The sequence below is a fragment of the Bombina bombina genome, chromosome 5, assembly GCF_027579735.1.
Source record: "Bombina bombina isolate aBomBom1 chromosome 5, aBomBom1.pri, whole genome shotgun sequence".
NCBI lineage: Eukaryota > Metazoa > Chordata > Amphibia > Anura > Bombinatoridae > Bombina > Bombina bombina.
The window spans coordinates 195,172,083-195,192,467 of NC_069503.1; the positions used below are offsets into that span (position 1 = coordinate 195,172,083).

The 20,385-nt window shown below is 40.0% G+C and overlaps 1 protein-coding gene across 2 annotated transcripts in view; it reads left to right on the top strand.

Moving 5' to 3' along the window:
- UBE3C (ubiquitin protein ligase E3C) overlaps nucleotides 1-20,385 on the top strand; it is a 551,478-nt gene that overhangs the window by 273,082 nt on the left and 258,011 nt on the right. For both annotated transcript variants that reach the window (XM_053713824.1, XM_053713825.1), the window contains exons 12-14: nucleotides 7,956-8,042; nucleotides 8,697-8,854; nucleotides 17,143-17,375. In XM_053713824.1, coding sequence (XP_053569799.1) covers nucleotides 7,956-8,042; nucleotides 8,697-8,854; nucleotides 17,143-17,375 — 478 coding nt within the window. The remainder of the gene's footprint in view (nucleotides 1-7,955; nucleotides 8,043-8,696; nucleotides 8,855-17,142; nucleotides 17,376-20,385) is intronic.

Here is a 20,385-nt window from a genome sequence, read left to right on the forward strand (position 1 = left end):
AATTCCTTTATTTTAGATGCCGCTTTGCAGTTAGCGAGATTAGCGGCGAAAAATTCAGGGTTTGCAATTGTGGCGCGCAGAGCGCTCTGGCTAAAGTCTTGGTCGGCTGATGTATCTTCCAAGACAAAATTGCTTAATATCCCTTTCAAAGGTAAGACCCTTTTTGGGCCAGAATTGAAAGAAATTATTTCAGACATCACTGGGGGAAAGGGCCATGCCCTCCCACAAGATAGGCCTTTCAAGGCTAAGAATAAGTCCAATTTTCGTTCCTTTCGCAATTTCAGGAACAGACCGGCTTCCAACTCTGCAGCCTCTAGATAAGAGGGTAACGCTTCCCAGACTAAACCAGCTTGGAAACCAATGCAAGGCTGGAACAAGGGTAAACAGGCCAAGAAGCCTGCTGCTGCTACCAAGACAGCATGAAGGGGTAGACCCCGATCCGGGACCGGATCTAGTAGGGGGCAGACTCTCTCTCTTTGCTCAGGCTTGGGCAAGAGATATTCAGGATCCTTGGGCACTAGAAATAGTCTCTCAGGGTTATCTTCTAGAATTCAAGGAACTACCCCCAAGGGGAAGGTTCCACATGTCTCACTTATCTTCAAACCAAATAAAGAGACAGGCATTCTTACATTGTGTAGAAGACCTGTTAAAGATGGGAGTGATACACCCAGTTCCAGCTGTGGAACAAGGTCAGGGGTTTTACTCAAACCTGTTTGTAGTTCCCAAAAAAGAGGGAACTTTCAGACCAATTCTGGATTTAAAAATTTTAAACAAATTTCTCAGCGTTCCATCGTTCAAAATGGAAACCATTCGAACAATTTTACCTACAATCCAGGAGGGTCAATATATGACTACCGTGGATTTAAAGGATGCGTATCTACATATTCCTATCCACAAAGATCATCATCAGTTCCTAAGGTTCGCCTTTCTGGACAAACATTATCAGTTCGTGGCTCTCCCATTCGGACTAGCCACTGCTCCCAGAATTTTCACAAAGGTGCTTGGGTCCCTTCTGGCGGTTCTAAGACCAAGGATCATTGCAGTGGCACCTTATCTGGACGACATTCTAATTCAAGCGTCGTCTCTTTCCAAGGAAAAGGCTCATACAGACATTGTTCTAGCCTTTCTCAGATCTCACGGGTGGAAGGTGAACGTAGAAAAGAGTTCCCTGTCTCCGTCGACAAGAGTTCCCTTTTTGGGAACAATAATAGATTCTTTAGAAATGAAGATTTTCCTGACAGAAGTCAGAAAGTCAAAGCTTCTAAACGCTTGTCAAGTTCTTCACTCTATTCTGCAGCCTTCCATAGCTCAGTGCATGGAAGTAGTAGGGTTGATGGTTGCAGCAATGGACATAGTTCCTTTTGCTCAAATTTATCTAAGACCATTACAACTGTGCATGCTCAATCAGTGGAATGGGGACTATGCAGACTTGTCTCCAAAGATTCAAGTAGACCAGATGACCAGAGACTCACTCCGTTGGTGGTTGTCCCAGGATCACCTGTCTCAGGGAATGAGTTTCCGCAGACCAGAGTGGGTCATTGTCACGACCGACGCCAGTCTATTAGGCTGGGGCACGGTCTGGGATTCCCTGAAAGCTCAGGGTCTATGGTCTCGGGAAGAGTCTCTTCTCCCGATAAACATCCTGGAACTGAGAGCGATATTCAATGCTCTCCGGGCTTGGCCTCAACTAGCGAAGGCCGGATTCATAAGATTCCAGTCAGACAACATGACGACTGTAGCTTACATCAACCATCAGGGGGGAACAAGGAGTTCCTTGGCGATGAGAGAGGTATCCAAAATCATCAAATGGGCGGAGGATCACTCCTGCCACCTATCTGCAATTCACATCCCAGGAGTAGACAACTGGGAGGCGGATTATCTGAGTCGTCAGACTTTCCATCCGGGGGAGTGGGAACTCCACCCGGAGGTTTTTGCCCAGTTGACTCAATTATGGGGCATTCCAGACATGGATCTGATGGCGTCTCGTCAGAACTTCAAGGTTCCTTGCTACGGGTCCAGATCCAGGGATCCCAAGGCGACTCTAGTGGATGCATTAGTGGCGCCTTGATCGTTCAACCTAGCTTATGCGTTTCCACCGTTCCCTCTCCTTCCCAGGCTTGTAGCCAGGATCAAACAGGAGAAGGCCTCAGTGATTCTGATAGCTCCTGCGTGGCCGCGCAGGACTTGGTATGCAGACCTGGTGAATATGTCATCGGCTCCACCATGGAAGCTACCTTTGAGACAGGATCTTCTAGTACAAGGTCCATTCGAACATCCAAATCTAGTTTCTCTGCAGCTGACTGCTTGGAAATTGAACATTTGATTTTTTTCCAAGCGTGGGTTTTCAGATTCAGTGATAGATACTCTGGTCCAAGCCAGAAAACCTGTGACTAGAAAGATTTACCATAAAATATGGAAAAAATATATCTGTTGGTGTGAATCCAAGGGATTCTCCTGGAGTAAGATTAAAATTCGTAAGATCCTCTCCTTTCTCCAAGAAGGTTTGGATAAGGGATTGTCAGCGAGTTCTCTAAAAGGACAGATTTCTGCTTTATCTGTCTTGTTACACAAACGACTGGCAGCTGTGCCAGATGTACAAGCTTTTGTACAGGCTTTGGTCAGAATCAAGCCTGTTTACAGACCCTTGACTCCTCCTTGGAGTCTAAATTTAGTTCTTTCAGTTCTTCAAGGGGTTCCGTTTGAACCCTTACATTCCATAGATATCAAGTTACTATCTTGGAAAGTTCTGTTTTTGGTTGCTATTTCTTCTGCAAGAAGAGTTTCTGAATTATCTGCTTTGCAGTGTAATCCACCCTATCTGGTGTTCCATTCAGATAAGGACGTTTTGCGTACTAAGCCTGGTTTTCTTCCGAAGGTTGTTTCCAACAGGAATATTAACCAGGAAATAGTTGTTCCTTCTCTGTGTCCGAATCCAGTTTCAAAGAAGGAACGCTTGTTACACAATTTAGATGAAGTTCGTGCTTTAAAGTTCTATTTAGAAGCAACAAAGGATTTTAGACAAACCTCATCTTTGTTTGTCGTTTACTCTGGTAAGAGAAGAGGACAAAAAGCTACGGCTACCTCTCTTTCTGGCTGAAAAGCATTATCCGATTGGCTTATGAGACTGCCGGACGGCAGCCTCCTGAACGAGTCACAGCTCACTCCACTAGAGCTGTGGCTTCCACATGGGCCTTCAAGAACGAGGCTTCTGTTGATCAGATATGTAGGGCAGCGACTTGCTCTTCTCTGCACACTTTTGCCAAATTTTACAAATTTGATACTTTTGCTTCTTCTGAGGCTGTTTTTGGGAGAAAGGTTTTGCAAGCCGTGGTGCCTTCCTTTTAGGTAACCTGATTTGCTCCCTCCCTTCATCCGTGTCCTAAAGCTTTGGTATTGGTTCCCACAAGTAATGGATGACGCCGTGGACCGGACACACCAATGTTGGAGAAAACAGAATTTATGCTTACCTGATAAATTACTTTCTCCAACGGTGTGTCCGGTCCACGGCCCGCCCTGGTTTTTTAATCAGGTTTGAAAAATTTATTTCTCTATACACTACAGTCACCACGGTACCCTATATTTTCTCCTTTTTTCTCCTAACCGTCGGTCGAATGACTGGGGGGGCGGAGCCTATGGAGGGGCTATGTGGACAGCTTTTGCTGTGCTCTTTGCCATTTCCTGTTGGGGAGGAGAATATTCCCACAAGTAATGGATGACGCCGTGGACCGGACACACCGTTGGAGAAAGTAATTTATCAGGTAAGCATAAATTCTGTTTTTAAAATGATTAAAGGGATATGAAATCCCAAAATGTTCTTTTGTAATTCTGACAGAGCATACAATTCTAAAAACATGTCCAATGTACTTCTATCATCAAATTTGCTTTGTTCCCGTGATATTGTGTGTTGAAGAGATACCTAGGTAGGCATCTGGAGCACCACATGACATTAAATAGTGCTGCCATCTAGTGTTTTTGCAAATGGATAACATTCTTGCTCTTAGCTTAAATCCCTGCATTTCAACAAAACATAACAAGAGAACGAAGAACAAATGATAATAGAAATAAATTAGAAAGTTGACTAAAATGACATGCTCTCTCGGAATCATGAAATACATTTTTGGGGTTTCATATCCCTTTAAATGTTGACTTCCATTTTCCCTTGAATGAGGATGCTTTAACCATTCCAATAGTATAACAATGGGAGCACTATTTTACACTTACATTTCAGAATTGAAATAGGTTTTGCTTTTCCATTTGCCACCATTGTCAGCACTTCCTTTGATAGGTCCTCTGATTATCTAGGGTACAAAAAGCAAAGCATCCCTTTTGTCAAAGTTGGTAGTTTAGAGCTATCGTCTTGCTGTGCTGAAAAATAAACTCTCATCTGTTACTAGAATACACATTACATCTTATGGGAAAACATGCTAAAAAAGCTTCCCATTGAAATATATGGCTGTGAGTTTTCACGTAATTCCTGTTAAAGATACATTACAAACTTAAAATTAACAACTAGTGGTAGTGGATGTTCATAAATGTCATAAAAAAATCATAATCTTATAAAGTGCTTCTCTGTTATTGGTTCAATATCTGATTGAAATGAAAACTTACACCGCCATTAGTCGATTCATAAAGCCTAAAAATATACTGCTTTCTGGAAGAATATTGTTCAAGATGTTGCAAAAAAAAAAGCCCATGTACATCAAAAACCACTTTCATATTTCAAGGTGATAAAATGGTCCATTTCAGAGCAGCAAAGGAAATGACTCATTTTATAGCACTCAATGTTTATCTATTTTAGTTTAACACCAGCAGTTCTATAATTGTAGTTGATGGTTGCAAAGTTAACAGATGTGTTGAGGGCCTTTGGGCGTTCTGCCAAGGAGCTTTTTTATTGTGTGGGTCAACCAGCTATTTCCTCTGCTCACCATATCAGTAGCATCCTAACGTGTTAACAGGTCAAGTGCAAGAGCTCCATTTGCGTGATTGGTATTTGCATCAATTTATGCCTTGTAAACGTCATTCACCAAAAATGTGAAAACTGTTTAAAGAATGTTTTAAAAAAATAAATAAAAAATGCTTATTCATTTGTGCAGAAAGCACTTGCATTATAGCTATGTAAGTTATTCTATATTTTACAAGGATATTGTTTGTGTATACAACTTGTCATGTAGTAATACAATGCTGTAATACAGCATATTATTACATAACTGATCCCTGGTAACTACAGCGTTCTCCCCAGATGATATTGGCAGCCGCGTGGTATTATAAAGCAGCTGGATGTGGGCAGTGTAATACTTTTTAATTTTATAACTTTTTATTTTTTGCTATCCAAAGCACAAATTAATTGCATAATTCAACATAAATTGATTTAATGATAATTTGAGCAATAAATGTTGAAAACATTTAAAATTAGCTTATTTTTTACAAATATTTTAGCCTTGTAGTGTTGTAAAATCTGCTAGGCGGTGCAACCAATAAAAAGGTGCTTGGGAGAACACTGTAACTGTGGGCTCCATGTACAAAGCAGCGTAAGAAGCAGCTCGCTCTTGGTGATTGACAGTCCCTTCTCACGCGCGGTTGGTCGGGCAATACACACTCAGCGGAGTGTGTAATGATGCATACGGCAAGTAGATGGACAGATCCGCTGCCAGTATGCAGCGAAGGTGTTCAGACAGCTTCAAGTTGAAAAGCTGTCCACATGCATTTTAGTACATGTGGCCTTTAGTGTTTTATTCTGGCAAAAGGGTTAACATGTTAAACTGCAAGGAGCACATTTTTACTGTTTCTGAGGATTGCACAACTTGTGATTGGTTGCTATGTGTGTATTTATGAAAGAGACAAGAGAAAAAAGAAAAGCATTTCATGACACACTTAGAGAGGATATTTGCTGAATGGTTTGTGAGGTGATTAAAACATAACATTTTCATATAGGTAAAATAAAATAAATGTGGACCATGCCATCTATTATTAAAACATACTTAAAAACACACAAAAAAGTATAGAACATACACTGCCTCCTCCAACAAAGTATACAGGATAAACCTGTACAATTACAATATATGAGAGCTACAGTATGTAGAACAAAATAGGCCTAAATACTAATAGGGTGGATCTTGGAGCAACAAACTCCGGAATAACCTGTAGGGAATATATCCTTAAACTGTGTGGGGGGAGCCCTTAGGATCAGCCCAATCATCCCCGACAGTAAACCACTATGAGTAGATATTATGGCTAGAGTTCTACAAAAATGCCAGTTAAGGCCAACAATTTAACTATCAAAGAAAGAAGAGGAGGCAGTGCGAACGCCTGACGCGCGTTTCGCATCTGCTTTGTCAAAGGCCTTTGAGGCAGTGTAAGTTCTATACTTTTTGTGTGTTTTTAAGTATGTTTTAATCATAGGTGGCATGGTCCACATTTATTTTATTTTACCTATATGAAATAAACGTTAAGTTTTAATCACCTCACACTCCATTCAGCAAATATTGTAATATAAACTATCCTCTCTAAGTGTGCCATAAAATGCTTTTCTTTTTTCTCTTGTCTCTTTCATAATTGCACTTTATGGCATTAGGCACTACCCTCCTTAATAAACCTAGGACTATTTAAGGGAGTTTTGAGGATTGTTTTCATTACCCCACCTTCCCTAGAGGTATCTAGGGGGTTTTCTTTCATTGCTATGTGTGTATGTCACTTCTGATTGGCTCACTGGTTGTGTTCTAATCAGGAGCTGCAGCATTTCTTCGGGTAAGAATGGGGCATACAGCTGTATGTTTCACAGTGACTTATTTTGTTTAAAGAAATGCTTCCATGTGGCACTTAGTGATTGCTAATATGGATTAAATGGATTAATGCTGTAGATCATACTCAAACCCATGAATGTTTGATAATTTAAAATAAGCCGGTTCCTCTTTCTACAAGCTTAGAAGGTGCTGTGAACCCTGTATCCTGTGACTTAGCTAGGAGAGATATCACTGATAGTGCTTGTCTGCCCATACAGAACTCAGTTGAATGTTTATATCAATCGATTTATCATTAACCGAACAACTCTTAGTGCAAAATAATATAATGCTATATTTTGTAAAGCTACATATATTGGTACAGGTAGAAATCTCCAAATCCGGAATTCCAAAAGCCAAACTTATTCTGAAATCCAAATTATTTCATTAAAGGGACAGTCTACTCCGGAATTTTTATTGCTTAAAAATATAGATAATCCCTTTGTTACCCATTCCCCAGTTTTGCATAACCAACACAGTTATATTAATATACTTTTTACCTCTGTGATTGCCTTGTTTATAAGCTTCTGCAGACTGCCCCTTATTTTAGTTCTTTTGACAGACTTGCATTTAAGCCAATCAGTGCTCACTCCTAGTAACTCCACGTGCGTGTGTACAATGTTATCTATATGACACACATGAACGAACACCCTCTAGCTGTAAAAAACTGTCAAAATGCCCTGAGATAAGAGGCGGCCTTCAAGGGCATAGAAATTAGCATATGAGCCTACCTAGCTTTAGCTTTCAACAAAGGATACCAATAGAACAATGACAATTTAATGATAAAAGAAAAAGGAAAGTTGTTTAAAATTGCATGCCCTCTCTGAATCATGAATGTTTATTTTTGACTAGACTGTCCCTTTTTAATATCTTTTTTTTAAAATAAATTTATTAAAAGATACTTTTTCTCCCGCCTGTAACTCACAATTTTCCCTGCCTGTCTCTTTGGTTAGGTTTTTGTTTTCTAAAATGTAAATGATAATTGTGTCTTCAGCTAGTTTCAAAGACTGTTTTATTCTCTCTTTTGATTGTAATGTTATGCTTCAGATTTCTATTTGAGATTTATGATAATCCAGATGATATTAGACACAACTAGTGACTCATTGAGATTGGTGGCACGTGCCAAGTTGTTTTCTTTCAGATTTTCCTATTTTAATAATTAACCCTTATGTTTTGCAGATTGCTTTACAGTCTGGCTTTCAATGCTAGATTTTTAAGACATCTTTGGTATTTGATTTCTTCAATGACCACAAGAATGATAACCGGGTATGTATATCAAATTTTATTATTTTTTGTGTGATTGGAAATTTCTAAATGGTTGCGATTCATCACAGCTTTTTTTATTTCGGAGCAGAGCTGTAGGAAGATTTAGTAGTAATGAGCTAACATTACAGTCTTTTGATGTCTGTGTACAGGTTGAATAGCGTTTAGGGGCTCTTGCATAAATATCATTTCATTTTATAATGTCACAAAGACACTAACTGGCTATATTAATCTGCCCAGTGTTACCTAGTCCGATAAACAGGCACAAAGTAAAGGAGGTTAAAAAAAATAGCCTACTGTAAGTATACTTTGTAAACCTCTTATCTGTGTACTGTGGAATGTTTATTTAAATGATCACATTTTCTTCATTCTCTTGATATCTTTTGTTGAAAAGCAGGAACATCAGCTCAGGCGCGTGCACGTGTTTGATGCACTATATGGCAGCAGTTTTGCAAGAATGTTATCAATTTGCAATAGCATTAAAGGGATAGTATACCCAATTTTTTTTATTTCGCGATTCAGACAGAGCAGGCAATTTTAAGCAACTTTCTAATTTACTCCTATTATCAACTTGATGGAGTTTTACTGTGTTTGTGCAGCTGGGCATTAAGACGTTATGTTTATTATGGGGTAAATTCTGTTTTCATTTATGACTAGGTCAATGGTGCCGCTTCTTCAGGTGATATCCAGAGGTTCACCGATGTCATTAGAAGATTCCAACAGGATCATCCCCCTGTTTTACCTGTTTAGTTCATTATTTAGTCACTCTCTTATTTCAATACATGACAATGAATTCTTTGGAGACCCCATTGAAGGTAAGGAGGATAAACAAATATGAACTAATACCCATACAAATATTAAGATATTTATTCATATTCATCAGATATATACAAAGGAAAATACAATATATAAAATATAATTAAAGGGACATTAAACCCAATTTCTCCAACATTGGTGTGTCCGGTCCACGGCGTCATCCATAACTTGTGGGAATATTCTCTTCCCCAACAGGAAATGGCAAAGAGCACAGCAAAAGCTGTCCATATAGTCCCTCCTAGGCTCCGCCCACCCCAGTCATTCTCTTTGCCGCTGAACAAGCAGCATCTCCACGGAGATGGTGAAGAGTATGTGGTGTTTAGTTGTAGTTTTTTATTCTACTATCAAGAGTTTGTTATTTTAAAATAGTGCTGGTATGTACTATTTACTCTGAAACAGAAAAAGATGAAGAGTTCTGTTTGTGAGAGGAATATGATTTTAGCAGCAGTAACTAAAATCGTTTGTTGTTTCCACATAGGACTGTTGAGATGAGATAACTTCAGTTGGGGGAAACAGTTGGCAGACTTTTCTGCTTAAGGTATGACTAGCCATATTTCTAACAAGACTGTGTAATGCTGGAAGGCTGTCATTTCCCCTCATGGGGACCGGTAAGCCATTTTCTTAGTCTCAAACAGAATAAAGGGCTTAATATGGGCTATAAAACTGGTAGACACTTTTATGGGCTAGATCGATTGCTTTATTTGGGCATTTTATACAGCTTGAGGTTGAAATTCACACTTTATAAACTTTGGGGAACGTTTTTTTACGTCAGGCACTGGTGTAGACACCTTCCCAGTCAGGAAGGGCCTTCTCTGTAGTAGGCAGAGCCTCATTTTCGCGCCATTACTGCGCAGTTACTTTTGAGAGCAGGACATGCAGCTGCATGTGTGTGGGTCTGAAAGTAGTTGAAAAGGTTCCTAGAAGGCTTCATTTGGTATCGTATACCCCCCTGGGTTTGGTAAAGTCGCAGCAAAGGCTGTAGCTGGGACTGTAGAGGGGTTAAAACTGTAACCGGCTCCGGTTTCCTCATTTTAAGGGTTAAAGGTCTGAAATTTGGGGTGCAATGCTTTGAATGCTTTAAGACCCTGTGGTGAAAATTTGGTTAAATTTGAACAATTCCTTCATAGTTTTTCACATATTCAGTAATAAAGTGTGCCCTGTTTAAAATTTAAAGAGACAGTAACGGTTTTGTTTTAAAACGGTTTTTGTACTTTATTGACAAGTTTAAGCCTGTTTAACATGTCTGTGCCTTCAGATAAGCTATGTTCTGTATGTATGGAAGCCAATTTGTCTCCCCCTTCAAAATTGTGTGATAATTGTGCCATAGCGTCCAAACAAAGTAAGGACAGTACTGCCACAGATAGTAAAGTTGCCCAAGATGATTCATCAGATGAAGGGAGTAGACATAGTTCTACATCATCTCCTTCTGTGTCTACACCAGTTTTGCCCACGCAGGAGACCCCTAGTACTTCTAGCGCGCCAATGCTTGTTACTATGCAACAATTGACGGCAGTAATGGATAACTCCATAGCAAATATTTTATCCAAAATGCCTGCATTTCAGAGAAAGCGCGATTGCTCTGTTTTAAACACTGTAGAGCAGGAGGGCGCTGATGATAATTGCTCTGTCATACCCTCACACCAATCTGAAGTGGCCATGAGGGAGGTTTTGTCAGATGGGGAAATTTCTGATTCAGGTAGAATTTCTCAGCAGGCAGAACCTGATGTTGTGACATTTAAATTAGAGCATCTCCGCGCACTGCTTAAGGAGGTGCTATCTATTCTGGATGATTGTGACAACCTGGTCATTCCAGAAAAATTGTGCAAGATGGACAAGTTCCTAGAGGTTCCGGTGCACCCCGACGCTTTTCCTATACCCAAGCGGGTGGCGGACATAGTGAATAAGGAGTGGGAGAAGCCCGGCATACCTTTTGTTCCCCCTCCTATATTTAAGAAATTATTTCCTATGGTCGACCCCAGAAAGGACTTATGGCAGACAGTCCCTAAGGTCGAGGGGGCAGTTTCTACACAAGCCAAGCGCACTACTATTCCTATCGAGGATAATTGTGCTTTCAAAGATCCTATGGATAAAAAATTGGAGGGTTTGCTTAAAAAAAAGATTTTTGTACAGCAAGGTTACCTCCTGCAACCTATTTCGTGCATTATTCCTGTCACTACAGCAGCGTGGTTCTGGTTCGAGGAACTAGAAAAGTCGCTCAGTAGAGAGACTCCGTATGAGGAGGTTATGGACAGAATTCACGCACTTAAGTTAGCTAATTCCTTTATTTTAGATGCCGCTTTGCAGTTAGCTAGATTAGCTGCGAAAAATTCAGGGTTTGCAATTGTGGCGCGCAGAGCGCTCTGGCTAAAGTCTTGGTCAGCGGATGTATCTTCCAAGACAAAATTGCTTAATATCCCTTTCAAGGGTAAAACCCTTTTTGGGCCAGAATTGAAAGAGATTATCTCAGACATCACTGGGGGTAAGGGCCATGCCCTCCCACAAGATAGGCCTTTCAAGGCCAAGAATAGGTCTAATTTTCGTTCCTTTCGCAATTTCAGGAACGGACCGGCCTCCAACTCTGCAGCCTCTAGACAAGAGGGTAATGCTTCACAAACCAAACCAGCTTGGAAACCGATGCAAGGCTGGAACAAGGGTAAGCAGGCCAAGAAGCCTGCTGCTGCTACCAAAACAGCATGAAGGAGTAGCCCCCAATCCGGGACCGGATCTAGTAGGGGCAGACTCTCTCTCTTCGCTCAGGCTTGGGCAAGAGATGTTCAGGATCCCTGGGCACTAGAAATAGTTTCTCAGGGTTATCTTTTAGAATTCAAGGAACTACCCCCAAGGGGAAGGTTCCACATGTCTCACTTATCTTCAAACCAAATAAAGAGACAGGCATTCTTACATTGTGTAGAAGACCTGTTAAAAATGGGAGTGATACACCCAGTTCCAACTGTGGAACAAGGAATGGGGTTTTACTCAAATCTGTTTGTAGTTCCCAAAAAAGAGGGAACTTTCAGACCAATTCTGGATTTAAAGATCCTAAACAAATTTCTCAGAGTGCCATCGTTCAAAATGGAAACTATTCGAACGATTTTACCTACAATCCAGTAGGGTCAATTTATGACTACCGTGGATCTAAAGGATGCGTATCTACATATTCCTATCCACAAAGATCATCATCAGTTCCTAAGGTTCACCTTTCTGGACAAACATTACCAGTTTGTGGCTCTCCCATTCGGGCTAGCCACTGCTCCAAGGATTTTCACAAAGGTACTCGGGTCCCTTCTAGCGGTTCTAAGACCAAGGGGCATTGCAGTGGCACCTTACTTGGACGACATTCTGATACAAGCGTCGTCTCTTTCAAAGGCAAAGGCTCACACAGACATCGTTCTGGCCTTTCTCAGATCTCACGGATGGAAAGTGAACATAGAAAAAAGTTCCCTGTCTCCGTCGACAAGAGTTCCTTTCTTGGGGACAATAATAGATTCTTTAGAAATGAAGATTTTCCTGACAGATGTCAGAAAGTCAAAACTTCTAAACGCTTGTCAAGTTCTTCACTCTGTTCCACGACCTTCCATAGCTCAGTGCATGGAAGTAGTAGGGTTGATGGTTGCAGCAATGGACATAGTTCCTTTTGCGCGAATTCATCTAAGACCATTACAACTGTGCATGCTGAAACAGTGGAATGGGGACTATACAGACTTGTCTCCAGTGATTCAAGTAGATCAGAAGACCAGAGACTCACTCAATTGGTGGCTAACCCAGGACCACCTGTCCCAGGGAATGAGCTTCCGCAGACCAGAGTGGGTCATCGTCACGACCGACGCCAGTCTAGTGGGCTGGGGCGCGGTCTGGGACTCCCTGAAAGCTCAGGGGCTATGGTCTCGGGAAGAGTCTCTTCTCCCGATAAACATTCTGGAACTGAGAGCGATATTCAATACTCTCAGGGCTTGGCCTCAACTAGCAAAGGCCAGATTCATAAGAATCCAATCAGACAACATGACGACTGTTGCTTACATCAACCATCAGGGGGGAACAAGGAGTTCCCTGGCGATGAGAGAAGTGACCAAAATCATAAAATGGGCGGAGGATCACTCCTGCCACCTATCTGCGATCCACATCCCAGGAGTGGAAAACTGGGAGGCGGATTATCTGAGTCGTCAGACATTCCATCCGGGGGAGTGGGAACTCCACCCGGAAATATTTGCCCAGTTGACTCAATTATGGGGCATTCCAGACATGGATCTGATGGCGTCTCGTCAGAACTTCAAGGTTCCCTGCTACGGGTCCAGATCCAGGGATCCCAAGGCGACTCTAGTGGATGCATTAGTAGCGCCTTGGACCTTCAACCTAGCTTATGTGTTTCCACCGTTTCCTCTCATTCCCAGGCTGGTAGCCAGGATCAAGCAGGAGAGGGCCTCAGTGATCTTGATAGCTCCTGCGTGGCCACGCAGGACTTGGTATGCAGACCTGGTGAATATGTCATCGGCTCCACCATGGAAGCTACCTTTGAGACAGGATCTTCTAGTACAAGGTCCATTCGAACATCCAAATCTAGTTTCCCTCCAGCTAACGGCTTGGAAATTGAACGCTTGATTTTATGTAAGCGTGGGTTTTCGGATTCTGTAATAGATACTCTGGTACAAGCCAGAAAACCTGTAACTAGAAAAATTTACCATAAAATATGGAAAAGATATATCTGTTGGTGTGAATCCAAGGGATTCTCATGGAGTAAGATCAAAATTCCTAGGATCCTTAACTTTCTCCAAGAAGGTTTGGATAAGGGATTATCAGCGAGTTCTCTAAAGGGACAGATTTCTGCTTTATCTGTCTTGTTACACAAACGACTGGCAGCTGTGCCTGATGTTCAAGCTTTTGTTCAGGCTTTGGTCAGGATCAAGCCTGTTTACAGACCTTTGACTCCTCCCTGGAGTCTGAATTTAGTTATTTCAGTTCTTCAAGGGGTTCCGTTTGAACCTCTACATTCCATAGATATCAAGATGTTATCTTGGAAAGTTCTGTTTTTGGTTGCTATTTCTTCTGCTAGAAGAGTTTCTGAGTTATCTGCTTTGCAGTGTAATCCGCCCTATCTGGTGTTCCATTCAGATAAGGTTGTTTTGCGTACTAAACCTGGTTTCCTTCCAAAGGTTGTTTCCAACAAGAATATTAACCAGGAAATAGTAGTGCCTTCTTTGTGTCCGAATCCAGTTTCAAAGAAGGAACATTTGTTACACAATTTAGATGTAGTTCATGCTTTAAAGTTCTATTTAGAAGCAACAAAGGATTTCAGACAAACGTCTTCTCTGTTTGTCGTTTATTCTGGCAAGAGGAGAGGTCAAAAAGCTACTGCTACCTCTCTTTCCTTTTGGCTGAAAAGCATCATCCGATTGGCTTACGAGACTGCCGGACGGCAGCCTCCTGAACGCATCACAGCTCACTCTACTAGGGCTGTGGCTTCCACATGGGCCTTCAAGAACGAGGCTTCTGTTGATCAGATATGTAAGGCAGCGACTTGGTCTTCCCTGCACACTTTTGCCAAATTCTACAAATTTGATACTTTTGCTTCTTCGGAGGCTATTTTTGGGAGAAAGGTTTTGCAAGCCGTGGTGCCTTCTGTTTAGGTAACCTGATTGGCTCCCTCCCTTCATCCGTGTCCTAAAGCTTTGATATTGGTTCCCACAAGTTATGGATGACGCCGTGGACTGGACACACCAATGTTGGAGAAAACAGAATTTATGCTTACCTGATAAATTACTTTCTCCAACGGTGTGTCCGGTCCACGGCCCGCCCTGGTTTTTTAATCAGGTTTGATGAATTTCTTTCTTTAACTACAGTCACCACGGCACCTTATGGTTTCTTCTGTTTTTTTCTCCTGTCCGTCGGTCGAATGACTGGGGTGGGCGGAGCCTAGGAGGGACTATATGGACAGCTTTTGCTGTGCTATTTGCCATTTCCTGTTGGGGAAGAGAATATTCCCACAAGTTATGGATGACGCCGTGGACCGGACACACCGTTGGAGAAAGTAATTTATCAGGTAAGCATAAATTCTGTTTTTTTTCTTTCATAATTCAGACAGATAATACAATTTTAAACAACATTCCAATTTACTTCTATTATCTAATTTGCTTCATTCTTTAGATATCCTTTGTTAAAGAAATAGCAATGCACACGGACAAGCCAATCACAGGATGCATCTATGTGCAGCCACCAATCAGAAGCTACTGAGCCTATCTAGATATGCTTTTCAGGAAAGAATATCAAGAGAATGAAGCTAATTAGATAATAGAAGTACATTAGAAAGCTGTTTAAAATGGTATTCTCTATCTGAATCATGAAAGAAAAAATGTGGGTTTAATGTCCCTTTAAAGGAGCAGTAAATACCTTGAGATTTTATTAGAAAATGTAAAATAAACAACTTTACATTTTACTTCATGTATTTTGCACCATGTTTTTGTAATTTTAGCTCTAAAAATTGTGGCTTTTCTATTTCTCAAACTGAAAAAGCACACTGCAGACATCTTAAGGCTAACCCTGCTACATATCACATCCTAATTAGCTTTAACACATAACAATGGCAAACATTTTATATCACCATAATGACTATGGCTAGCCTAGTCAGCTGCATAGTCAAGTCCAGATTGTGGGTGGAGTTTGGCTGTTAAAAACCACTGTAACAAACAAGATATTAACTTGTTTTAAAAATATTAGGCTGATGTTATTCTGTAGCAAGATAACAGAAATGTATTGTAATTACAAGGTGCTTACTGTCCTTTTAACCCCTTTACCCAAGCTCATTGTACCCCATAACTTATATATATATACATCAGAGCTGCAGGAAGCTCCAAGTGCTCCAGTTCCATATGAAGGCACATGCCTGATCGTTATAGTGTCACTGTTTGTAACGATCAGCTTCTTGTGCTGGCGAGAAGTGTGGGAGGAAAGCCGGGAGGTAGGTGGGCAGAAAAATATTTTAAGGGAGGGATGGAAAGCTACACTACAGAAACAAAGTTGGGGTGGGGTGCCCTAACTAACGAATGCCAGAGGGGGGAGGTGTGAGAAACACTACACTACAGAGAGAGAACAAAAATGATAAAAATAAGAAAAATCTATATGTATTCTGTGACCGCACCATTCAATTCTAATCAATTTTTAAAATATTTTTGGAAAGATCTGCTGTGCACAGGGGATAACGCGTGGTAATAGCGTCTTACAAAAATATAATACATTTACATATACCCCAACACTAGCATAATTATAAATCCAGTTTTTAAAAAACTGTATTAGTCTCAAAAATGAAGAAAAAAGTTTTCATTAATAGACAAGATATCCCAAAATAGTCGCCCATGTAAGAAAAAACATCTATATGCCCCCAAATAGTAAATAAGTTAAAATAATTGAACCACCTGGGTGTCCCCAGGTGGAACGCCACTGAGACCCGAATGGAATATGAATCAAATGTACCTATAAAGTCTTCATAAATAGATTCAACTCATCAGGTTGGCCACCTTTAAACTAGTAGAGTCTTATAATTTCCAGTGTAATGTCTGTTTTGTATCAGTAATTATCGATCAGCAAATGCATTTAATATACAGTGTACACTGTTTCATTCATATCCTTTAATGCCGATATATACTTCTCACCACACCTGAAATCACCCTTCCAATCAGGTTCAAAGCTGGTATGTACACCAATCTGCCTTTTGCAACATGTTGTCATCATCTGTAAACTCACAATGTACAGCGAAAACTGTGCAACATTGTACCACGGATCGCTGCTAACACGGATGCTTTAAGAGCTGCGTGCGGTAGTACTAAGTGCGGTTTGAAGGAGGAACATTGAAATATATGCAACGCAACCGTGTGTACAACAGTGATAACGTATGGGGACAGTATGGTGAACTGTGAGTTTTACAAATGATAACAAGTGTTTGTTAATTGTTAGTTCAGTCAGCGGCCCTGGTGCAAAAAAAATGTTAGGGTCCCCTCAAACTCAGTAGTAAGCCATAGTAATACTAAACATGCAGACAGATAGAATGGACCTGCAACCTGCACTAATAAAAGGCTCCCCTGCATTACGATTGTGCACATTATGCACATGCCTATGTATAGACTGGCAGCTATGGGCCCACCTAGACCCTGGTGCCATTCCACCTGCTGCACCAATGGTAGTTCAGCCCCTGTTGTTTACGTATTGTAAGATTTCGTAGTGCAACCCATGAACATAGTTTAATTTTTTTAACAAATATTCTGAACAAAAAACGTATTTATTTTATACTTAATGTTTTTAGTTGCTGGGCTGAGACAATCATCGATGATGCCTTTCACGCTTGAAGAGTTGATAATGCTATCCCGCTGCCTACGAGACGCATGCTTAGGAATTATCAAGTTGGCCTACCCTGAAACAAAACCAGAGGTTCGAGAGGAGTATATAGTGGCATTTAGAAGCGTTGGCGTTACAACCAATATTGAAATGCAGCAACGTATTCAAACAGAACAAAAAAGGTGGATCCAGCTCTTTAAGGTATTATTTTGGAAAAAGGTTGTGATGAAAGTCAGTTTTTTTGTTAAATATGTCTTCTGTATTGATATATAATTATGAGAATTAATTATTAATGAAGTAAAACAAATCAGAATTGTTTCTTATTCTTATTCAAGGATATTGTGGCCAGAAGCTCTCAGGTTGTACCATTCTGATATTGAAATTGTCTTCATTTATCTTAAAGGGACATGAAACCCACATTTTTTCTTTTGTTATTTAGAAAGAGCATGACATTTTAAACAACTTTCTAATTTTACTTCTTTTATCTAATTTGCTTCATTCTCTTGATATCACTAGCTGAAAAGCATATTAGATATGCTCAGTAGCTGCTTATTGGTTGCTGCACATAGAGGCCTTGTGTGATTGGCTCACACATGTGCATTGCTATTTCTTCAACAAAGGATACCTAAAGTATTTAGCAAATTAGATAATATTAGTAAATTGGTTTGTAGGAAACACACTGATGTTGACATTTTGACAGGTTTTTTTTTTTTTTTTTTTTAAATCGCTAAGAAACAAATTTAACAAAATGGTTACTACTCACCATGGTATTTTTTTTTCTTCCAGTTCCTGTAGCTCTTTTTTTTTTTTTTTTTTAAACAATTTTCAGGTGCCGTTTGAATATTCATATAGGGTGCAGCAATCTTCTAGCTCAGTGTTTTTCAACCAGTGTGCCGTGGCACACTAGTGTGCCGTGAGAGATCCTCAGGTGTGACGCAGCAGACTGACAACAGTGTGACATATTTTTTAAATTTTGCGTGTTTTTTATTCTGACAATCATTATGATTGTTTGTGAATGAATGTCAATATGTCATGTATAGTTTGTAGGAGGCATGGCATGACAGCACAGTATAGTGTGTGTGTGTGTGTGTGTGTATATATATATATATATATATATATATATGCTGTATTAGGCTACGATGTGTGATTTTGTAACACTTTGGGGTGGTGGTGTGCTGCAGGATTTTTTAATGTAAAAAAGTGTGCCACAGCAAAAAAAAAGGTTGAAAATCACTGTTCTAGCTTATGTATTCTTGCACCCTGTGACAGAAGAGGTGGGGCATTCACAGGTCAGCGTTGTTGTAGGCTTCTGACACCTATATGTAAAATCTACATCTCAATATCATGCACCCTAACCTCAAGTCTACAATTAAGCTGTAAAAATGCTGTGAATGAGCACAACTTCTGTCATAGAGCGCAACAATACCTCAACTCCAAGATGGCGGCTCCCAATATGAAGATGTGGTGTCTGACTAACCAGCACCAGTAATGAGTTAAAATAAGAAATGTCTTTGAAGAACGCTGCAGGAAAAATAATTGCATGGTGAGTAGTATCCATGTTATTGAGCCCCAACAGGGGTCGGAGCGCCATCGTCTGCAGGTTCGCATAAGCAAACCTGTACCTGAGATTTATGAAGCAGCAGCCATCAGACTGCTGTTTCTTAGACCACTTCTGCACCTGTTAAGAGGCGCACGTAAATTCCTCTGGACTTTTCTGACTGGGGAGATTGATGGCCCTTGTGCATGAGCAGGGGCAGCATTGTACTCTAGCCGTAGTGTGGAATGGTAAATGTGGGTAGGGGCGAAGCTGGGCAGACAGGGGTGAAGATGTTTGCCCCTGTCCAACTTATTTTCTTAAATCTAGCCCATATCTCTTTACACTGTTAAGTTTTGGGGGTTTTTAGCCCTTAACTTTGCCAGACACCTTTAAGTACCTTAAAAGGACAGTCTACTTCAGATTTTTTGTTGTTTAAAAAGATAGATAATCCCTTTATTACCCATTCCCCAGTTTTGCATAACCAACACAGTTATATTAATATACTTTTTACCTCTGTGATTACCTTGTATCTAAGCCTCTGCAGACTGCCACCTTATTTCAGTTCTTTTGACAGACTTGCATTTTAGCCAATCATTGCTTACTCCTAGGTAACTCCATGTGCGTGAGCACAACGTTATTTATATGGCACGTATGAACTAATGCCCTTTAGCTGTGAAAAACTTTAAAAATGCCCTAAGATAAGAGGCGGCCTTCAAGGGCTTAGAAATTGGCATATGAGCCTACCTAGGTTTAGCTTTCAACAAAGAATACCAAGAGAATACAGAAAATTTGATGATAAAAGTAAATTGGAAAGTTGTTTAAAATCGCATGCCCTGTTTGAATCATGAAAGTTTAATTTTGGCTAGACTGTCTCTTTAAAGAGACATTAAAGTAATTTTAATAATAGAATATTATACATCATGGAATTGTAAAAGGTCTGTATAGAAACAAAAAGGTGTTTTATAAGCAGACATATGATTTTTATGCAAAAAGAACACCTTAAATATATAAGCGAATATCAGCAAAATGCAGAATTGTGCAAAAAAAAAAACAACCCAAAAAAACAGTAGAATTTCACAAGAAAATAAAACAGATGAATGTTTATTTAATCCTACATTCATTTATGTATTTCTATATTCCTTATTTGCCGTACATGAAATAATTTACACAGAAAATGATTTCTTATATGTATTCAACATTACATTCAGAATCAACATTCAAATTTTAACATCCAATAATCAATTGGAATTAATTGAAAAATTTTCTTTTTATGCAAAAATTAATCTTAAAGGGAAATGAAAGCCCATTGATTTCATGATTTTGATAGAGCACGTCATCTTAAACAACTTTCCAATTTACTTCTATTATCTAATGTTTTGTTCTTTTGGTATCCTTTGTTGAAAATGATACCTAGGTAGTCTTAGGAGCTGCTGATTGGTGGCTGCAAATAAATGCCTCATGTTATTCGTTCACCCATGTGCACTTCAAAACAATGAGAGAAATAAGCTAATTAGTTAATAGAAGTAAATTGGAAAGTTGTTTAAAATAGTTTTCTCTATCTGAATGATAGATTTTTTTTTTGTTTCATGTCCCTTTAAATATAGACAAACACATTTGTTGTTATAAATAAATGTGCTGAAACATTCACTCTGCAGATAATGTTGTCTGAACCTT